The 23,919-nt window shown below is 40.0% G+C and overlaps 1 protein-coding gene across 1 annotated transcript in view; it reads right to left on the reverse strand.

Annotated features, from left to right (window-relative positions):
* LOC126204033 (nucleolin-like) overlaps positions 1-19,293 on the reverse strand; it is a 111,492-nt gene extending 92,199 nt beyond the window's left edge. The window contains exon 1 of the mRNA XM_049938459.1: positions 19,044-19,293. Within this exon, the coding sequence (XP_049794416.1) occupies positions 19,044-19,293 (250 nt within the window). The remainder of the gene's footprint in view (positions 1-19,043) is intronic.
* Positions 19,294-23,919: the final 4,626 nt, after the last annotated feature.

Below are 23,919 nucleotides of genomic sequence, written 5' to 3' on the forward strand. Positions count from 1 at the left end.
GCCGACAAGTACTAAGGTAAGTGTGGGTATAGTTGTATGTTTCCTATAAAAATTTATCTGTGTATTAAAATACTGGATATTCTTTCTTCATAAACTTGTCTTCGTGTAAAGCATACGTTTGATATCGTGTTCAACTGCTCAAGAATACTGACTAACGGTTGGCCCTGTGTTGCACATGTGAACAATGCCGTGAAACGAAACTTTTAATGAAGTAATAAATTTGAGATAATAAAAGTCAATCTAATTAAATGTCAAAAGAAACTAACTGTCTACTCAGTGAAAAATATTTAACTAAAAGTCTTTACTGAAGTACTTTATGAAAGTTGTGTGACATGAAGTACAATGTCTGGCTTGAAATATCCAGAAAAATAAAATACCCTTCTACTCAGAAGAAAATACCTGTTTCAGATTATCTACACTGCTCACATTAAATTAATTTGCGTATTTAGCACAGCAGCAGAAAATTCTATATACTTTTTCCTCGTCAGAACGCAAAATGAGACCTGTCCTGAAATAAAAGAAACTTACCTGCTTTGCGTCTGTTGTACTGGTGTACTATGCTCTCAAAAGCAAATGGAAATCAGCAGATGGAGCAGCTAAAAAAAAAATAGTAACCGAGTCACTACAAAATCTGGTTACGCTTGTCAGAAATAATCTGTGTAAGTGGCAGTGCACACAAGGCAAAAATGTTCAAAACTTTACTAAGAATGATTGAGGTTACTTTTACTTTAAAGAAAATCCTTCCTGAAAAAATGAACTCTGATCATTGGCAAAAAAAAGACTGTAAAACATAATAAAACCCTAATAATTATGAAATTCTCTCAGTACAAAAATTACAGATCTTTTACACTAATTGCATTATTAGTGACGTAATGAAAACCAAGCGATCAAATTAACACTAACCATGAATATTACTAGTTATCTGAGGAACAAACACATCCTTCGATTAATACTGCATGCATTGGCTATCTTGAGAAACTTCTCCAAACGTTTTCTCCATAGATTAGATAACGTATGTTTAAAAACAAGTTTTCATCCCCATAATAAAGTATTCCAGATAATATCTGTCAGATTCACAAATATCAAATTCCCTTCTCTAAAAGCTGAACTGCTCGGTGCTACGCCTCAAATCAGAATGCCACAGTGCTGCACAGCTGATTGCCGAGCAAGTGAACCGCAGGTAATATTAAACACAGAGTCGAGGATATTATTCACTACTCGAGCATCGCGCTCATTCATCGTTGTACCAGTACAGTAAAAGTAAATTATTCACTATAGCAGAAAACATATGAAGACCTCACACAAAACAACTCGAAGACAGTGTGTAGTGGTGACTTGCGCTGCCTTGCTGTGTAAACCAATGAGATTGTGCTGACATAATTCAGTAACCAAGGGTTACGTTGGTTAGACACGTCGAGGCCACTGTTAGGCCTGGAATTTGTAAGCAGTGCCTTATATCTTGAACTGTGTTTTTGGCAAAGCACGGTGTGATTGTTGTTAGGCTGCAGTATGTACAGCAGTGCTTTATGTAATTGAATTCTATTTCATGGATAATTACGATATTGCAGTGCCTATGTTATTCCGATTACGATGCGAAGTTCCTTTGGACGTGCATGCATGTCCAAATGAGCAGGCACTGCAGCCATTATGAAACACATTAAATGTGTTCACAGTTGCGAATAAGGTCAACCGTCAGCTGTAGAATGGAATGACTACAATGAAAATTTGTGCCGGATCGAGACTCGAACCCGGATTTCCTGCTGATCGCGAGCGGTATCCTTGCCATTTGGCTATCCGTGCACGGCTCAAAAGACAGATCGAACCTTCCATATGTCGTCAACCATGCGTCTACGACCTGTACTCGTGCATCCATTATGTATATTTAGGTGCAGGTCAGACGTTGTACTTGAAAGTCGCTTGCCTGGTATCGGCTGTTAAATACGACATCGTAGTTATGTGCCGATACCGCGATAAGCGGGAAATGCGCGTTCGAGATCCGATACGGCACAAATTTTCATTGTAGTCATTCCATTCCACAGCTCATGATTGTCCTTATTCGCAATTGCAAATAGGGTACAAGTATTTTAGGGATAAGTTTATCCGTTACTGGGCGACTGCTACGGTCGCAGGTTCGAATCCTGCCTCGGGCATGGATGTGTGTGATGTCCTTAGGTTAGTTAGGTTTAAGTAGTTCTAAGTTCTAGTTGACTAATAACCTGAGAAGTTGAGTTCCATAGTGCTCAGAGCCATTTGAACCATTTTATCCGTTACTGGTGTTGCTCTTGTTTGTGTTCTTTTTATAGGGTGAACATTTGGTAGGGGATTTTACAGTAGATTGGGTCACTATTTTTGTATTGTCTGCCTGGCGCTTGATTAAGGTGTGTGCCTTGGGTAGGTGTGTTTCATGATTCGGTTCTGGAACAAGATCCTTGGTTGGCATGCCCTTGTGTTTATCTGCTGATACGTTTATTCTTGTTGTACGTGACAATTTTTCCAAGATTTTATATTTTGCTTTGTGTCCCAATTTTAAAGCTGGTTATTCGAATGGGGAAAGGGTTTAATACAGTAGTGTTGAATTGTACTAGGAACGAGAGGCATTTTGATAAACGGAGCACTAGTTCCTGGTTCTTCTTTCTCATGCAGGTGCTCTGAATTATTAAATTATTCACATTATTTAATAAAAGTGATTTACACTTGCTTAAGGGTCTGTGATTACATAGGCCCTAGTCACTTCCCACTGCTAACATGAAGCTGCACCACAGCTGCCAATAGTCTTTGCCAACGTTATTGTTAAATTTTTTGCCTGCTACTACTAATACTAAGCCTGACACTCTCTCTCTCTCTCTCTCTCTCTCTCTCTCTCTCTCTCTCTCTCTCTCGTTCCCTCTCACTGACAAAAAGGGAGATAGTGATAAATACTGGGAGACATGGATAGGGAAAGGGGGAATTAGAGAATGACAGTTTGTTAGGAAATCTATGATGTTTGTAGTTGTTTATTTTTCTTACATAATTGTACAAAATAAACCACTGAAGAGATCACATTATGAAGTAATCTCCACGTGCAGTCCTGGTTATTGTAGATGGCGTCGACGTAGCCTCTATGTTGAGGACACGACGCTGCGCGCCCAAAAGATAATTTCTCTGAAAGTAAAAGCGAGCAGCATGAGGCACTTTCGAAATACATCTAAAGTTACAAGCAGGTCTGAAATAACATAGGAAAGCAAGACACGTTTATTTGTGGGAAGGACAACACCATGAATTCAACCTCGATCACACATACAGAGACTATTCTGGATATTTTCATTATTTGTAGACTTTTTCTAGTTTATTTTACGGGTACTTTAAAAAACCCTAGCCAAAATATTGATGGTAAGAGACAGTGTAACCGAATTACTTCTGTGAAAAAACATCTGCACAGGACAACGTGTTGTACAGTAACTAACAAGTATAGCCTGGAAGAAAGAAAAAGTGGCTTCGATCTAGCGCTCAAAAGAACTAGGCACAAGATTAATAAACGGGGCGTTGCTCGGGTGTTGGAGCTACAGCAGTTTATAACCTGACCATCAACTGCTCTGAAAAGTGGAATACACAAGAAAAAATTCTGCGCCGTGTAGCTTCTGATGTGTCTTGCTGGATCGTACTGACAGTTACTGATTAAGCAGTCATTTAAGTCATAGATTAATCTACATTAATTGCGGCAATCTGTGTGATATTTAAGTGTCTTACGACGATTAAATTATCGGGAAGAGTCGAAACGTGATTCGATTAAAGAATATGTCGTGTTCTAATGATCTACATTCACCTATGAAAATAAATACTTCCCACTGCAATTTTAGCAGGCAGTACACTAGAATAGACAGGTATTACTGGTCAACAAAAATTTTATTTCGAATAAGACGCTATCCTCTCTAAGTTCTAAATGCACTAATAATCTAATCAGGCTAAATAAGCAATAAATAAATAAATAATAAAATAATATCGCCTGTAGGTGACAGCATCGCACTTGTAGCCGGAGGCTGAGGGGCAGTGGTTCATCTCCAGATCGTGAGACGGCTAGTTCACACTGGCCGACACGTCACGCCACGTGAAAACATTCTCCAATGCCTTTCAGACGGAGGTGTTAACACAGGCCTTAAACGGAGCGTCATACCACTCCATGACAAGGTTCCTCTGCGAGAAATTTTTGCCGTCTGCTGACATTGTAAATTAACGTATATTCAAGTGTGTTATTCTAGCGGATTTCGGTTTTTTTTGTCCTTCTTAATTTTTATTTTCTTATTATTCTATGTTTTCGTGGCAATATGCAAATTTTCCATCACGGCTTTGACATTTTTTCCATTGAGTGTTCTTGCAAAACCCAGGTCAGAGACCAGAAAGAGAAAAATTATTTCGGTTTTACAGCAATATGACGCCGCTCGTGCCCACACTGAACACAGGGTGAGTTTTACTAACGTTTAAAAAAGCCCGAAGCGACGTAGATGATACTGAGACAAGAAATTAAATATAAGACACATGGAATATTGGAATGGAAATGAGCGTTTGGCGTCATTGGCCGGGAGGCCCCTTGCGGGGCAGGTCCGGCCGCCTTGATGCAGGTCTTATTACAGTCGACGCCACATTGGGCGACGTGCGAGCCGGATGAGGATGAAATGATGATGAAGACGACACAACACCCAGTCTCTGAGCGGAGAACTTCCCAACCCAGCCGGGAATCTAACCCGGGCCCCTGAGGACGGCAGTCCGTCACGCTGATCATTCCATTTTGGGGTATTTCCCGACATTTAACATGGAATATTAAATGTCGGGAAATACCCTAAAATGAATGAGAAATTGTTAACATGCTACGTCACCTGATAATGTAACCTGCCACACACGCAGCTATTGGGCGTGAATGGACGACTGAGCGATGCCGTACCTGCATTCGAGCAAACTGTGCAGATTTCGAACACCTCTCATAAATGTGATTTGTTGTAAACGTACAATTTAGAAAATTATTGTCCTCGATGTAATCAATTAAAAGCTGTTCTTATTCTATACGTCTTTCCTTTCGTTCTTTCTTTTTTCATTACAGGTATATTTAGTAAAGAAACCGTAGGTCATTTACTGGTAACGATACAATCCGGCAGCTTATATTCATTTACTTGTGACGCAATCCGGTAGGTTTTTGTTGTACCGTAATTTTAAATAAACCAGCGGAGACAACGAAACCGCTAAATAAAATAATAAATCTCACATCAATGCAAACACAGAGCAGTCTAATGCAGTGCAATAAAATACTGCCTGCAAGACACAAGACTCGAACCCTGAGTCCCTCGCGCTGAAGTCGAGGCCTTGGGCCCGGAGTCACACCGAGGTCAATGTGTGACTTGGTTTGTGATGATCGGGTGCGACATACCGATAAGCTCAACCGCTGCTTGTGGGGTGAGGTAAGTCATCTCGTGATATCACACGTTTAGCATCTACCATCCACTTTCAGGGTATCTACCGATATTTTCGGCCCGATCTGTCTTTTATTAAATTACTTGCTTCAGCACCGTCTATTTCGCTCCGGCGATTTTAGAACGTTAAAATGACAATCACCCTGTATAAATACTAACATAAGATGTTAAAGCAATTTCCATTAAACAGCATTTTAAGTGAGAAAGCTCTAACGAAGGAGAAAAATAAGTTGTGTATTACGTTATTAGTTAGTGAAAAAGAACCTAACGGATAGGGTAAAAAGGCTCTATTTATTCCCTTATGAATTTTGTTTCATGTTTTCATGTGTATATTTCATCTCTAGCTAATAAATATTTATGTTTTGAAACGTTGTTCCCAGTAGTTTACGACACTACATTCACCAAGAAAAAGAGTTATAAAGATTGATTTGGCCATTAATAAACTTTATTGCTATTGTTTCCTCAGTAGCAATATTATACATCGACTTTCTGTATCACGGATGATAGCTCATAACGCCACTTTCTCATTTCGATACTTGGCTGACAAGGAACGCGTTGAGTGCGAGATCGCAAGCTCAGTCTTCAGTAAGGCTCATTTGAAACTGTTGTGTTAACAATTATGACAGGAAAAATATTAGCTACTAATGACATACGATGTGCATCGGGAGGGTGACAGAATATGAATGTCCGGGAGGTGCAGAGATCAACCTTCTATGGAATGTATGTATTACATTTCATAAAATGGACATCGTCGTCATTCAAGAAATGCTCAAAACAAAAGATTAACTTGCACCACGAACACCAAATGTAAAATGTGGCGTCACAGTGGTCACAAAGGTTCTCACCATCAAGATCGAAGGCGAGCTCCTTGACTTTTCCTGCAGGATGCTAAGCTAGGGCTCCGCTCTTAATGAATGCATATAGATTCATATTGGTGTAACTGGGAGTTGAGGACTGATGGAATGTGATGGCATGCAACCGGATGCGAAACACTCTGTCGTGGAGATTATTGTGAAACTGGCTATCCTTTAAGGCGTAGCTGCAGATGGTGAAATAAAATGTTTTATAGGCACGGAGAAAACATCCAGGTTCTGAATTTGTCCAGTGACTCCAGAGCAGCAAGTTATTTTGACCAGTTATTGGTCAAAAGCAGTGCTCATACGTAGTTGTGGTCCTCTTACGCCCATTTTCCCACCCTTGCTTGCTGTGATGTAAATGTCCCTTACTGCTCTAGCAAGTTCAGGCACACGAGAAAGAATCGTAGGGAGCAGAGAATCTCTAACTTCTCGCAGCACAAATTTCCAGCCAGTGTACCATCCAGATTAACGTTCGGCACAGCTGTGTATGAATGTGCTTAAGACACTGATCTTAGTTGATTTTGATACAACATTCTTGGTATCTTTAATTTCCATGATTGCTTTCACATGAATTCCCTCTTCAAATCCCGAGTGGTCCGAGTTGAAAACTAGTTGTTTACTGAATGATGGGATAAGTTTGTTTATTTACCCTACGCATTTTCTGGCCTATTCCGCAGTTTGCTGTGCAACGTCAAGTTGACGCTTTGTTCGAAATTTAAAAAATCAAATGGCACTGAGCATTATGGGACTTAACTGCTGCGGTCATCAGTCCCCTAGAACTTAGAACTACTTAAACCTAACTAACCTAAGGATATCACACACATCCATACCGCAGGATTCGATCCTAAGACCGTAGCGGTCGCGCGGTTCCAGACTGTAGCGCCTAGAACCGCTCGGCCACCACGGCCGGCTTCGAAATTTCGTTACCTTACATCTTCCAATCATGTAGCACTGTTTCAAGTACTGTTGCAAGTTATGTAATCATCCACTGCTTCCCTTGAGACCACCATAATCACCATAATCAACATTGTGCGCAATTTGATGTAGCAGGTCACTATCATGCACATCCTGTGATTACATCAAGTATTCTTGAAATGCGCGAACTCTAGTTTTTGTAACAAATGTGCCTTGTCTTCCCTTGAATATCCGTGGTATTTATCATGCACTACACGGTCATATTGCTGTGGACTTAACCTAATTCTGTTCGTATTTGGTTTTTTACTATGTTGCGGATGATCTTCCATGATCGTAACTATGTGTAGTACCCGCTCCTTGGACAACGATTGTCCTTTACTACATTTCACTGGATACGGTATTTGTGGCTCCTTGTCCCACAAGGATGCTGAACTACGTGGTTTGACACCTCTTTCACTACCACTTTCACTTGTTAAGCATGTGTCATAGTCATTGTACTCTTCACGTACATTGTCCGCACGGTCGAGCGTGTACGACACCACATACTCCATTGACTCGTCTTGCTGAAATGTTAATATTTCGTCTGCGACTTCTTTCTCACTCTGTGCTTCTCCTTGGTTTCCTTTGTGACGAATTGTCATCATCGGCAATCGTGGCTGTAGATACAATGCAATGTTTTATTTCTGCCACTGCTCTGCCATGTTTCAACACCACTAGCACTGTAGCACTGTTGTGAGTTACTCGGTCGAGTAAACAGTTCAAATACGCCCAGTTCCTCATGCTGTTATCATCATTGGATACCTCCAGTCCCCCCTTGCTGCTATTATCAGTCAGTATCGTGACCGCATGGTAGAAAAGCAGGCATGGCTAGAGGACAAATGTAAGGATGTAGAGGCTTATCTCACTAGGGGTAAGATAGATACAACCTACAGGAAAATTAAAGAGGCCTTTGGAGAAAAGAGAGCCACTTGTATGAATATCAAGAGCTCAGATGGAAACCCAGTTCTAAGCAAAGAGGGGAAAGCAGAAAGGTGGAAGGAGTATATAGAGGGTCTATACAATGGCGATGTACTTGAGGACAATATTATGGAAATGGAAGAGGATGTAGATGAAGATGAAATGGGAGATACGATACTCCGTGAAGAGTTTGACAGAGAACTGAAAGACCTGAGTCGAAACAAGGCCGCGGGAGTAGACAACATTCCATTAGAACTACTGACGGCCTTGGGAGAGCCAGCCCTGACAAAACTCTACCATCTGGTGAGCAAGATGTACGAGACAGGCGAAATACCCTCAGACTTCAAGAAGAATATAGTAATTCCAATCCCGAAGAAAGCAGGTGTTGACAGATGTGAAAATTACCGAACTGTTAGTTTAATAAGTCACAGCTGCAAAATACTAACGCGAATTATTTACAGACAAATGGAAAAACTGGTAGAAGCCGACCTCGGGGAAGATCAGTTTGGATTCCGTAGAAATGTTGGAACACGTGAGGCAATACTGACCTTACGACTTATCTTAGAAGAAATATTAAGGAAAGGCAAACCTACGTTTCTATCATTTGTAGACTTAGAGAAGGCTTTTGACAATGTTGACTGGAATACTCTCTTTCAAATTCTAAAGGTGGCAGGGGTAAAATACAGGGAGCGAAAGCCTATTTACAATTTGTACAGAAACCGGATGGCAGTTATAAGAGTCGAGGGGCATGAAAGGGAAGCAGTGGTTGGGAAGAGAGTGAGACATGGTTGTAGCCTCTACCCGATGTTATTCAATCTGTATATTGAGCAAGCAGTAAAGGAAACAAAAGAAAAATTTGGAGTAGGTATTAAAATCCAGGGAGAAGAAATAAAATGTTTGAGGTTCGCCGATGACATTGTAATTCTGTCAGAGACAGCAAAGGACTTGGAAGAGCAGTTGAACGGAATGGACAGTGTCTTGAAAGGAGGATATAAGATGAACATCAACAAAAGTAAAACGAGGATAATGGAATGTAGTGAAATTAAGTAGGGTGATGCTGAGGGAATTAGATTAGGAAATGAGACACTTAAAGTAGTAAAGGAGCTTTGCTATTTGGGGAGCAAAATAACTGATGATGGTCGAAGTAGAGAGGATATACGAGGTGCATTCAAGTTCTAAGGCCTTTTCTCCGGACTGGAAAGAGATAGAAACATGCGCATTGTTTTAAAATGAGGCCGCATTCACTGTCAATACGTCCCAGAGATGGCAGCACCGTACAGCAGATGGAATTTTACCGCCAGCGGCGAGAATGAGAACTGTTTTAAATACTAAAAATGGTGACGTTTTCCTTACTTGAACAGCGTGCAATCACTCGTTTTCTGAATTTGCGTGGAGTGAAACCAATTGAAATTCATCGACAGTTGCAGGAGACATATGGTGATGGAGTTACGGATGTGTCGAAAGTGCGTTCGTGGGTGCGACAGTTTAATGAAGGCAGAACATCGTGTGACAACAAACCGAAACAACCTCGGGCTCGCACAAGCCAGTCTGACGACATGATCGAGAAAGTGGAGAGAATTGTTTTGGGGGATCGCCGAATGACTGTTGAACAGATCGCCTCCAGAGTTGACATTTCTGTGGGTTCTGTGCACACAATCCTGCATGACGACCTGAAAATGCGAAAAGTGTCATCCAGGTGGGTGCCACGAATGCTGACGGACGACCACATGGCTGCCCGTGTGGCATGTTGCCAAGCAATGTTGACGCGCAACGACAGCATCAATGGGACTTTCTTTTCGTGGGTTGTGACAATGGATGAGACGTGGATGCCATTTTTCAATCCAGAAACAAAGCGCCAGTCAGCTCAATGGAAGCACACAGATTCACCGCCACCAAAAAAATTTCGAGTAACTGCCAGTGCTGAAAAAATGATGGTGTCCATGTTCTGGGATAGCGAGGGCGTAATCCTTACCCATTGCGTTCCAAAGGGCTCTACGGTAACAGGTGCATCCTACGAAAATGTTTTGAAGAACAAATTCCTTCCTGCACTGCAACAAAAACGTCCGGGAAGGGCTGCGCGTGTGCTGTTTCACCATGACAACGCACCCGCACATCTAGCTAACGTTACGCAACAGTTTCTTCGTGATAACAACTTTGAAGTGATTCCTCATGCTCCCTACTCACCTGACCTGGCTCCTAGTGACTTTTGGCTTTTTCCAACAATGAAAGACAATCTCCGTGGCCGCACATTCACCAGCCGTGCTGCTATTGCCTCAGCGATTTTCCAGTGGTCAAAACAGACTCCTAAAGAAGCCTTCGCCGCTGGCATGGAATCATGGCGTCAGCGTTGTGAAAAATGTGTACGTCTGCAGGCGATTACGTCGAGAAGTAACGCCAGTTTCATCGATTTCGGGTGAGTAGTTGATTAGAAACAAAATCCGAGGCATTAGAACTTGAATGCCCCTCGTAAAATGTAGACTGGCAATGGCAAGGAAATCGTTTCTGAAGAAGACAAATTTGTTAACATCGAGTAAAGTGTCAGGAAGTCGATTCCGAAAGTATTTGTATGGAGTGTAGCCACGTATGGAAGTGAAACATGGACATTAAATAGTTTGGACAAGAAGAGATCAGAAGCTTTCGAAATGTGGTGCTACAGAGGAATGTTGAAGATTAGGTGGGTAGATCACGTAACTAATGAGGAGGTATTGAATAGGATTGGGGAGAAGAGAAGTTTGTGGCACAACTTGACTAGAAGAAGGGATCGGTTTCGTAGGACATGTCCTGAGGCATCAAGGGATCACAAATTTAGTATTGGAGGGCAGCGTGGAGGGTAAAAATCGTAGAGGGAGACCAAGAGATCAATACACTAAGCAGATTCAGAAGGATGTAGGTTGCAGTAGGTACTGGGAGATGAAGAAGCTTGCACAGGATAGAGTAGCATGGAGAGCTGCATCAAACCAGTCTCAGGACTGAAGACCACAACAACATTCCTTGATAGCAAGGTGGCTAACGGAGCTCGACCACGTCGAAGCAGTAGAATGTTTGATGTCCTGGAGGAGCACTTTGGGGACAGCATTCTGTCTTTTTGTTATCCAGAGGCTCCTGGCGTGTGGCTCTATTGGCCGCCATATTCTCCGAATCTGAACACATGCGACCCTTTTTCGTGGGGCTGTGTAAAATACATTGCTAAGACGAAAACAGGCGTTCAGGAAGTCATCAACAGCACCGATGTTCCGACACTTCAGCGGGTCATGTAGAATTTCGCTATTCGTATGTGCACATATCATTGCCAATGATGACAGGCATATCGAATATGTCATGATCTAAATCCGTATATCTGTAGTGACGTTTACATGTTCAATAAAGTGTGTGCACACCGTAGGTTGTAACTGATTTACGGTTTTCGGTTTCTTTTATTTATTTTTTACATATGGTTCAATAACTGTTAGCCTCTATGTGTCGGTCTTTCCCACTTGCGGCTGAAGCAGAGAAGCCAAGTGTTTCGCTACGTTATACGTTGGTAAACCACTACCGCTAAAGATCTGTCTAATGATACAGCATCTTTGAGACTTATTTGGTAATCCATACAGCCGAGGTGGTAGGGTTTGTGTGTAGTGCAAGTCCCTCTGCACGTAACAGAAAGTACCTTGATTAACTGAGCCGTATTGTCTGCTACCCCCTGCGTGGGACACAAGCTCACTTTTAGGTACGTCGTCGGGTGACGTAGTGCGGCGGGGAGGGTTTTGTCGTACTTGGTCGTTCGTACAGTCTCTTATTAATTGTCCACCTACCTCAGAAAGGCTTCCTTACGACGTCCCTTCACTCTGCGGTAGTAGATACTCACTAGGCCGTGGAAAGCAGCGTTAATGAATCCACGACGTAATACCTACCACACAGAGTCCGCGTAACTCAAGTTGCGAATCAGTTCCTGTAAGTTCATTTTAACAAATTTCGGGTGTTGGGAAAGTGCAGTTTACCTGCAGTAAGCCTTCGGAAATTCTAGTAAACTGTTTTTTATTCTTACGGCAGCACATAAATTTGCTATCAAGTCCCAATTTACTATGTTAACTGCTCTAATATTCCCAACTCACAGTCTCTACAAAATGCTCTCACACGAAAAAAGCAACCAGAATATTTACCAGTCCGACCCGATTAATGTCAGATCTGACAGTCCCTGACCCATTACTAAAGCGAGTTGAAACTTCGGTCGTATCAGTGGTCCTCAAAGTTAGATGAGCTCGCCCAAGTATTCCACAAAGTATATGGAATATGCCACGCTGAATATCCAACGCTCATAACACATCAATTAATTAATCAAATTGTCCTCAAAATGTTCGTAACTTAAACTTCCTGAGTTACGACACTTCATAACAGCAATGAATTCAACAATTCTGCATTTTACAAGTTATTTTCTCGGCGAAATTTAGCGTGATACACGTACGAAGGTTGGCGAGCGACTCTCCCGTTGCCACCCCACTGTATGCTTATCTAACTCTCTGCCTGCGGGAACAGCTTAATTCTGATTAGCTGATGGGTCTGACTGACCAATCAGAATGATCCTTCTAGATTATTCTCCCAGCAAAACTTGCCTGGGCCAGTCACTACTCAGAAAATCATTGACGTTATTACACTTCCAATTTCTAATATATTGTTTAATAAAATAGACCGAAATGTAAAATAATCTTTAAATTAGTTTAGAAACTTATTCCACCTCTGACTTCTATTCTGGCTGCTTTCTTACAAAAGCAAGAACACATCGCCATACGTCATCAGCTTTCCCTCGGTTCAGTTTGATCAGGTATTACATATAACAATATTAAGCTTTAACGTATGTCCCACAGACGCCCTCTCATTCATTCCCATGTATTCACACAACAAAACAATAAGCAAATAATAATTTTGAATGATTTCTTTCTGCTACATAACATAGAGTAATTAAAGTTTTGAAAAGAAAATTCCATTTAAGTAATTTTATATGTTTAAAACTTTGTTACGACTTTAGGTGTTAATAAAAGTCATACTGCTATTGTTCCTTACTGAGTTTTGAAACATAAGTGTCGGTTTTATGACTTTTAAGTAATTTTCTCAATCTCCTGAACTATATGAGATAAAAATCTGACATCTTTAGAGGATCATTTACGTAATAACAAAAGATAGTATACCAAGTTTGAACAAAATCGGTAGATAATTACTATGATTTATTTAGATTCGTAGGGGGATATGAATTTACGTTCCTACTAGATGGTACTGGAGACCGTTCTGACGGCCGATAGCGGCAGCTGTGCTCTGAGTCATAGCAACGCCACCATTTTGCAGCCACCGGGCTACACGGCTGCATGGTTTACTGCAGGGCTTCCCAACCTTTTCAGATGGTGGACCCCTTCTTCAGTCGAAAATCTATGGCGGACCCCTAGTCAGTCAAGAACACAGTAATTTTAAATTTTAGAACGAAACCCGTGGGAACTGAAAGCTTCTTAATGAAAATGCCATGTTCCCAATGACTCCCCCCCCCCCCACCCAAAGTCTTTGGTTTAGAGATGAATGAAACAGCTTGAAGGTCAAAAATCGACTTATGAAATAGGTAGTGCACTGACAAAGCAAGTTTAACATTTAATGATGCCTGGGGCCGCATACGTGCCAGCGAGCGCTGTGATTGGTCGACAAACCTCGCTCCGCGCATGCGTAAAAGGTTTCAGTGCATCTACTGCCGTGACCCGGCGCACAAACGACCCCCGTATTGTTGGGAAACAGTCGATCAGAGTAGCCGCATTATCCGGCACTAAACTGTGTATGCGTTCTCACTTAGGAACCGCAAAGGGTGCTTGGGAATACGACCTGAAGTAAAAGTACACATGTTTTTCACACGAAAAAAAATTGTGATGAATTTTATTTTCAAATTTTTATTCGATAATTTTACTCATTATTTTACACTATTTGGTGAAGGGTGGCCGCGGACCCCCTAGAAAGACCCGGCGGACTCCTAAGGGGTCCGCAGACCACACGTTGGGAAGCCCTGGTTTACTGCAATGAATGTAATCTGGTAACAACTTGCTGCGCTACACACCACCTAAGAACCTAAAATTACTCCCGAGTACATTTATGGTTCTTACAGTGGCAATGTTATTACTGAACTCTTTAATTACACTAACACATTTAACTATGGGGCTTCTAAGGAAAACTTGTTTCGACTGAGAATTTTCCAAATAAACAAAAAATCCAAATTACATTACAGTTTTATACACTATTACATCAAATGGCAAAGGCTTGGACTTAATAGCGACTAACAAAATGAAGTTAAAAATTTCCTCCTTTTTCCAGAAATCATCTCTTTTTTACAAAAATACGCATTTTAACATTTTTGCACAAAAACTGATCTAAAAACCCATTTACATTATTACATATTCAAATTTTCCTTGAAATTGCAGTTTTCTGAAAATAATATTACTTTCCATTTTTTTTTTTTTTGTTTATAGGTTGAATGGAATCAAACATTTTAAAAGTCGCTCTGTCAGCGTTTAAGAAATCCACTAAATTATTTTTAATGTTGTGGTGAGTGTTCCTTTTATATCTAGCCACTTTACAACTGCTATCCCAGTGCTCATGAAATCTATGGCTTCAAATGGCTCTGAGCACTATGGGACTTAATATCTGAGGTCATCAGTCCCCTAGAACTTAGAACTACTTAAATCTAACTCACCTAAGGACATTACACACGCCCCTGCCCGAGGCATGATTCGAACCTGCGACCGTAGTGGTCGCGCGGTTCCAGACTGAAGCACCTAGAACCGTTCGCCACGCCGGCTGGCCATGAAATCTATTAAACTATTTTAATCGCCGTGGGGAGTGTCCTTTTTTATCTAACATTTTACACAAAATTAAACATTTTAGCCTTACTGTTGTAGTGTTCCTGAAATTAATTATTTTAATCGCTTTGGTGAGCATCATTCTTAGTAGATGAAAACAAGGCGATTTGTGACATTTTACACAAAACGAATTAAGTGACTTTCTAATCGCTTTGTTGAGCGTCCTTTTTTTCCAAACACTTTACTTTCTGTTGAAACATATGGGTGATAACAACTTTCATTTTGACACTTACTCAAGGGATGTTTTATAGACACTTCACTGAGATACAGTGTCCAGCACTCAGCTGCAGAACAGGTTTTTCATAGTCTCGTATCGTGTTTTTCAAATTTTCGTACTTGTAAAATACAGTAGGTCTAAGTTTCCATTCTTAATGTATGCATCCTAACCTAACATACATATATTTATCATAGACAAAATTGTTTGTTCTCAATTCTAAGACAAAACTTTATGAGGTTTCTAAAATTTTACTGTACTCCTAAATTTACTTCTCCCTACTCACAAAATCTTTTATCTATGTCAGCTCTATATTAATTGCAAAACAACATCTTGTATACAAAAGTCTCAGGTAATATTATTTTTCCTTTCTGGAAAAATGAATTGAGTATCCTTCAAAGTTACAAACAGTACCCAATTTGGCACCACTACTTTACTCTTTTTTCCACAAATCATTTTATGTCTTCAGCAAGTTCCTGCTGAAAGTGTTACTCATTTCAAAAAAGTTTACACTCATTATTCTATTAACCTTCTCTTTCCAAAATTTATGTCCTTTACAGTTACTATTGAACTTTCATTACTTTACATAAAATAAGATATTATATACGTAGAATGCAAGTGACAAAGACTGTTGGAAATACTGCTAATCACTTATGCCAACTTCTGAGACTCTGAAATACATCAGATACACGTTATACCAAGAGAATACAAAATTATTTTAGTACTAAAAATCATTTGTGTCACCTTTTGTGGCTCTCAATTACACATCATTTACAAAATTCATGTACTCATTTAATAAGCACCTTTCTTCTGCCTGTACCACTACTTATCTTACAACAATTTCTACTCGTTCCAAAATTCTGCTTAACCATTACCTGTTACATAGTCACATTATTTTTCTCCTTTCAGTACCACTTTCATTCCACATCCACTCGTGTTAGTTTTTTGTAGTCATCTCCTTTCAAAGCTATCGTCCTTTTACCTTTTCACTACAAATTCTACTACATTCTTTATCTACAAATTCTGCTCTAACAGAGAAGAAGGAAAGATGATAGCAAAAGTTCTGAATTATTATGTTGACAATATGAAATGTAAAGGAAATAATTTTGCCAACAACTCGGGATGCCTGGTGTTCGTCAAACACCTAACGATGCAAAGAACGTATGTCCCTTGAGGCCTCCTAGTTACTACTGTCCTCTAAAGGCTCTACTTCCCTCCTTTCTCAATATTCATTATACTCCTCAATATATTCTTTAGTTTTGCAATACTGTATAGGAAAGTCATTTAGTTCATTGGTTACATATGGTGTTTCTCCAGTGAAAGGGATAGCTATTGTTCTTTCATATACTATTATGACCGCCTCATTATTTCCAAAATCCATCCTTCCTTGGTATTTTTGTAAGAAATCCGCATGTACCAGCATTTCTACATTAAGTCCATTAGTTATTAAAATGTTCTGTTCCAACTGCACCCCACCTATATTAATAGGCAACATTATTTCTTGTTTGACTACCTTTTAACTTTTTCCAGTGGCCACAACGATATTTAATCCACTAACGAGCATTACAACCACCCCTTTACTATGAGGGAGAGCATTTACAAAACTCCAAGACACCGCACATACACCGGAAAAATTAACTAATAAACAAGGAACCTTTTCATTTAATACCGTTGCTTCAATTATAAGTTGTCGTACAGTCTGTTCTCTAAATTCAGAATCAAGCTCATTTAATAAATCCTGCACTACATCCTGTCTATTGAAACCTACCCCTCCTGTGGAAATTATGCACATATTTACTGGGTTCTCTACCTCTTCTTCAATTGTGTCAGCTTTCACTAGCCTGTCCACTATCTGCAAATCGAAACATTCCTCTAAATCCTCACCTTCTGTAATAACATCTCATTCTGCAACCCTTCCTGAGGTGTTGTCAGAATTTACACAATTATCCTCTGCTTCCCCTCTTCTGATTCTTCTTCCTCACTCCCTAAAATTACTCCACTTAGTTTATTCGAAACCTCCTCAGTCCTATTATACCCTTCCTCTGGTACCTTCAATACTGTTTCCCCAATGATTGTACTAATTCCACAGCCTAAGGTAAGCCCCTCATCTGCTCAGCAGTGCTTATTCACCCCATGTCCTGTTCTGAATCATCACTTTCTATTACCTGTCCCTTATTAACCGGGTTCCTATAATCTCTATTTTGACTTTTTTTCTCACAAAATGCCACTTCATTTCACTGATGAACACTACTTTCCACAGTGTGCCTCTCATCTGCACTCTTCGTTTCTGTAATATCACCCCCAAGTTGTTCAGCTGGTGCCTTTCTTACAAACAGTTTTGCTAGTGGGTTTAATTTGTGCTGCCGCAGCCTGCAAATACTTGTGCCATTACAGACTGTCATTAGCTTTCCTCCTCCTCTACGCGGTCTTTGCTCCTGACATTCCTTTCAGCTGGCAGCCTGCGTCACTCCGTCCTGTTAGCTGATTGATGCTGTCTGTTCTCGATTTTTCGGTCTCTGTCACTGAATCTGTTTCCAATTGAACACCCTGCCCCTGTAATTATTAGATCGTTATATTCCTATTGTGTTTACATTTACTTCGGCTCTGTTTTCAGATTGTCTAATGGGAGTCCCATAATTCCTTCTTGCACTTTCCTCTTCTTTCAAAATATTTTCTACCTTCCCTAGATAACGAATAAACTTGTCAATATCATCCCTAGGAACTGATATTGTTTTATTCCGCCATACAAAGGCAATTTATTCTCTATTCCTAAAATAATTTGTTCAGTTTCCACTTTAGAGTTTAAATAGGATAAAGTTGTAACCAACTTTTGTACAAATCTATTAACACTCTCTTTCTTGGGATCATACTTTTCCCTGGACCTGAATTTAGTCAAAATTTCAATTTGCTTCCTTTTTCCCAAATATTCTTCGAAAAAGACCTGCTCGAATTCCGCTGACTTGTCATATTTATCTGAAGCCAAATTTCCCAAAATTCTGGCCTCTCCCATTAGATTTGATGAAATGAAACCAATTTTCTGTTTGTCATTGCAAGATCTGAGCAACACATCTTCAAAATCACTCCAAAATTCTTTTGTATGTACATTTTTACTACGATCGAACCGAAAAAATTGTCGATGAGTCACATAAGCAATTTCTGATAAATCCATTACACCATTAGATACAATACAACCACTGCTGTTAACATTTTGCTCTACTCTGGTTACTCTAACTTAATGGTTACACAATCGTTCATCTACATCTGCACTAAACTGATTGATGTTAGTTTCAAGGTTAGTGATTTTACTAGCCACTTGCACACCAAAATTTGCACACACATCTTTTCCTTCCTTAATTTGATTTTCCAGTACAAGGTGACTATCCTAACATTGTCTTCCTACACCACTGACTTGTTCATGGATTTTATCTAACTCTGAATTTACTTGTTTCTTTAACTGATAGTTGTCATCAGCAACTTGCTTAATTTCTGAAGTTAATTCGCTTTTCACTGTTACAACTGTTTTTTTACCTGACTAATCTCACCTTTTACATTGTTACTAAACAAAGACATATCATTTTTCCAGGGATACCTGAACTTAGAAATTTTGCTTTACATTCTCGATTCCACTAGTTCGTAAACCTTTAATCCATTTCGCTATCCAATTCTTTTATCTGAGAACTTAATGAAGTTTTAATATCAGAACCCATTTTATTAATTTTACAGTCAATATCCGAACCCATTTCCCTCATATGTGTTAAAATATTCATTAAAATTTCTGAAACACTCTATTTTTGCTCACAAGCACTTGACACTGGTTCCTGCTTTATTACTTTAACAGTAATAGGTATATATTTAACATCAGGTTCCACTTTACTCAGTTCATTGTCTATCCCATAATTAGAAGACATTGAATCAGATAAATCACTATGATTTGCTTGTGATACATCAAAACTAAAATCACCAATCACTGAATCATCTACATATTTTTCTTTACCCAAATCTACCCCCGGTTTCTCCTTTACTATCTCCTGGTTATTACTTTCCGCCATGTTGCACAGTTTCTTTGCACACACTCACAGACACACACACACACACACACACACACACACACACACACGCAGGCGCGCGCAAGCGCTCGCGCAAGCGCACACACACACACACACACACGCACACGCACACGCACACACACCAAGCGTAGAAGGGTACTAATTAGCATTTCTCTTGCGTTGTCAGCATGGCGAGATGGTACAGTGGGCCCGTTCGCCAAGCTCTGCCCTCGGGTCCCCACTCTGGCCACTGCTGCCCCCTGCTGGGGACTCTCGGCTGTGTTGCTGCTCACAGCCATCCGATGCTCAGCTGTCGCTGACGTCGGTAGCCGCCTCTTACACCAGTTGCTCTTGCCGCTTAATTCTCCACTTCATTACTACTGTACTATTTATTTATGTTATGTGGGTGTGGGTCTTTCATCTATCGGGTTAATTACACTGCTCCGTTTTGAAGTTCGTATACACTCGAACTTTCCTATTTGTCCCGGACGCTAATGGACTAATTGCGGCGGGGCGGGTTTTGTCGTCGTTGCTTGTTCGTGTAGTCTTTTATTAACTGTCCACCAACCTCAGAACGTTTTCCCTTACGACGTCCCTTCACTCTGCAGTAGTAGATACTCACTAGGCCGTGGAAAGCAGCGTTGATGAAACCACGCCCTAATACCTATCACAATGAGGCCGCGTAACTCAAGTTGCGAATCAGTTCCTGAAGTTCATTTTAACAAATTTCGGATGGTGGAAAAGTGCAGTTTACCTGCAGTAAGCCTTCGGTAATTCTAGGAAACTGGTTTTTATTCCTACGGCAGCACATACATTTCCTTTCAAGTCCCAATTTACTATTTTCAGTGCTCTAATATTCCCAACTCACAGTCTCTACAAAATGCTCTCACACGAAAAAAGCAACCAGAATATCTACCAATCCGACCCGATTAATGTTAGATCTGACAGTCACAGACCCACTACTAAAGCGAGTTGAAACTTCGGTCGTATCAGTGGTCTTCAAAGTTAGATGTGCTCGCCCAAGTACTCCATAAAGTATACGGAATACGCCACGCAAAATTTCACTAAGACCGAAATGTCACATGCTCATAACACATCAATTAATTAATCAAATTGTCCACAAAATTTTCGAAGTTTAAACTTCCCGAGTCACGACACTTCCTAACAGCAATGAATTAAACAGTTCTGCATTTTATAAGTTACTTTCTCGGCGACATTTAGCATGATGTTACATGTACGAAGTTCGCCGAGCGACTCTCTCAATGCCAACCCACTCTGTGCCTATCTAACTTTCTGCACGCGGGAACAGCTTAATTCTGATTGGCCGATGGGTCTTATTGGCCATTGAGAATGATCCTTGTAGATCATTCTCCCGGCAAAACTAGCCTGAGCCAATTCAGAAAATCATTAACGTTATTACACTTCCAATTTCTAATGTAATGTTTAATAAAATAGACCAAAATGCAAAATAATCTTTAAATTAATTTAGAAACTTATTTCACTTCCGGCTTCTATTCTGGCTGCTTTCTTACAAAAGCAAACACACATCGCCATACGTCATCAGCTTCGTGGTAGAACCACAATTTTCCCCTGATTCAATTTTATCTGGTTTTACGGATAACAATATCAAGTGTTAACATATGATTTCAATAGATGTACAAGTCCACTTTTCTAAAAAATGGAGTTATCCTCACGTACGTACTCACACAAATCGTTTTTAATATATTTACATTGTGGGACAGCTCCAGCTTCGTCCTGCTGCCAACAGAGAGCACCTCAATGCTGAAGCATTAGAGAAAGCAAGCAGGAATTTATTTCAGTTGTGGTACAAGTCCGTGTGCTATTGTGCATTGCAGCGTGTTGCTATCTCTGGCGAAGATGATGGATTCAGGAGCATTTTCAAGTGACAGTGATACAATTGATGATCCAGATTTTCAAAAGATTGCAGGTAAAAAGAATTGACTTACTCTTCTCTCAGCATTATAGACATTTTGTTCCTAAAAAGGAATATGCGAGAATGAAGGTGATGATGGCAATAACAATGGAAAATTACGGTGTCCATCTTAATGTATTTCACATATGCATATGTTTTCAGTCATATGGTGCTATATTAATCATAACTTGTGTTACTTTATATCTAGATACCAGTACCGATGACGATGAATCTTCCAATGAAAGTGCAAAAAAAAAAAAAAAATGCCGAAACAAGAGATAATGTTACTGAAGCCTGTGCGAACGGTGCAGCCGCAAATATGCAGACAAAACGGTTGCGTACTTGAAGCAAGAAGCGTGCAAGGAAAACGGACACATATGAGAAGCATATTCGAAAGGAAAAGGAACACTGGGGAATTATACGTCACAGCAACTGGTAAAATAATTCCTCCAAAAACATTTTGCAATGTGGACTGCAGGCGTGCGCGTAAATGTTTCAATAAAATTTCAGAGGATAAGGAAGGCGTTATTTGACAATTTCTGGGCTATGGGTTATATTAATCGCCAAATTAGTTATCTCAATGGTTTATGCACAACAACCAAGAGACTGCTCTGTTTCTCAGGAAAGCTGTATTTATAAATATCGATTACATGTGAACGGAAACTGTGCAATAGTATGCAAGAAGTTTTTCTTGAATACTTTTGACATTTCTAATGGACGACTCTCTAGGTTTTTAACAAAAAGCAAGGAAGAAGGTACACCTCACCTTGATGGAAGGGGCAAACATCAGAACAAATTCTCTGTACTGGAAAGTCTGGTCTATGTTGTAAAGGAGCACATCACAAGCTTTCCAGTTTCCGAGAGCCATTATGCAAGGAAGGATAATCACCACAAAAGGTGTTTAAATCCTGAGCTGTGTGTAGCCAAAATGTACGATTTGTACAAAGATAAATGCATATCTCAGAATAAAGAAACTGTGGGGCAGCACATCTATCGAAAAATCTTTAACAAAGGCTTCAACCTGTCATTTCGACCACCAAGTGAAGACACTTGCACCTTTTGTGACAAATTCAGCTTTGAAATGGACTTTGCTACCAATGCAGAAGAAAAAAGAAAACTTAAAACTGAAAAGGAGCTTCAACTTAGGAGGGCTGAAGCTGGAACAACAGTGAAGAGGCAGAGTCCCAAGTGTTAGTGTTTACCTTTGACCTGCAAAAAGCACTTGCATTTCCTAAACAGACAACATAGATATCGTACTACGAAAGAAACATGTACGTGTATAATTTTGGTTGCCACAATTTAACTGACAGCAAAATCCATATGTATTTTTGGGATGAAACATCTGGATCAAGGGGTTCATAGGCAATTGGTACCTGTTTATTGAAACATATTGGAAAGTGTGTCACTTCTCAAAAACAGGTGGTTACGTACAGTGACACGTGTATTGGGCAAAACAGGAACATAAACATTACCGTAACGCCAGCCGGAGTGGCCCAGCGGTTCTAGGCGCTACAGTCTGGAACCGCGCCACCGCTACGGTAGCAGGTTCGAATCCTGCCTCTGGTATGGATATGTTTGATGTCCTTAGGTTAGTTAGGTTTAAGTAGTTCTAAGTTCTAGGGGACTGATGACCTTAGAAGTTAAGTTCCATAGTGCTCAGAGCCATTTGAACATTGCCCTAACACTAATGAAAGTGACGCAGTAACAGGTTTATATACAATGTTCAATTTATTTTATTTCAATAGTGGTACAGCTCCATTACCTCCACATTTCTGCCTATAATACTGCTGAAATTAATGATCCAAACAAATAGAAAGAAGGGTTCATTTCTAGCAACAAGCCATATACTTAAATATTTCTGGTATCTCAACTCCACATTTTTCAGCGCTCATTTAACTTTAGGACTCTGTATCTCAGAATAAACAAAAATGGCCTTGAACCACTATTGAAATAAGCAATTCATATGTCCCACAGACACTCTCTCATTCATTCCCATGTATTCACACAACAAAATAATCTTAAAATAATAATTTTGAATGATTTCTTTCAGCTACATAACATAGAGTAATTTAAGTTTTGAAAAGAAAATTCCAGTTAAGTCATTTTATATGTTTAAAACTTTGTTATGACTTTAGGTTATAATAAAAGACAAACTGCTATAGTTTCTTACTGAGTTTTGAAACATAAGTGTAGTATTCATGACTTTTAAATAATTTTCTCAATTTCCTGAACTATATGAGATAAAAATCTGAAATCTTTACAGGATCATTTACGAAATAACAAAAGATGGTATACAAAGTTTGACCAAAATCGCTAGATAATTACTATGGTCTATTTAGATTCGTAGAGGGGGGTATAAATTTACGTTCCTACTAAATGGTACTGGAGACCGTTCTGACGGGCGATAGCATCAGCTGTGCTGAGAGTCATAGCAGCGACACAATCCTGCAGCCACCGGGCTACGCGGCTGCATAATTTACAGCAATGAATGTTATCTCGTAATACCTTGCTGCGTTACAGCAGGTCACATATCTTCTGCTAATAATCTTCGGTATTCATCACAGTAGTTGTATTTACCTCATTGGCAGCCAGAACCAATATGATCTTGTTGGTGTTAACGCTCGTAGCAGCGTGTAACGCTTCTCTTTCCAGGCTGTAAGGTGGTGGTTTTTCTCGACGCAGTATCCTGACAGTTT

The sequence above is a fragment of the Schistocerca nitens genome, chromosome 9, assembly GCF_023898315.1.
Source record: "Schistocerca nitens isolate TAMUIC-IGC-003100 chromosome 9, iqSchNite1.1, whole genome shotgun sequence".
Classification (NCBI taxonomy): domain Eukaryota; kingdom Metazoa; phylum Arthropoda; class Insecta; order Orthoptera; family Acrididae; genus Schistocerca; species Schistocerca nitens.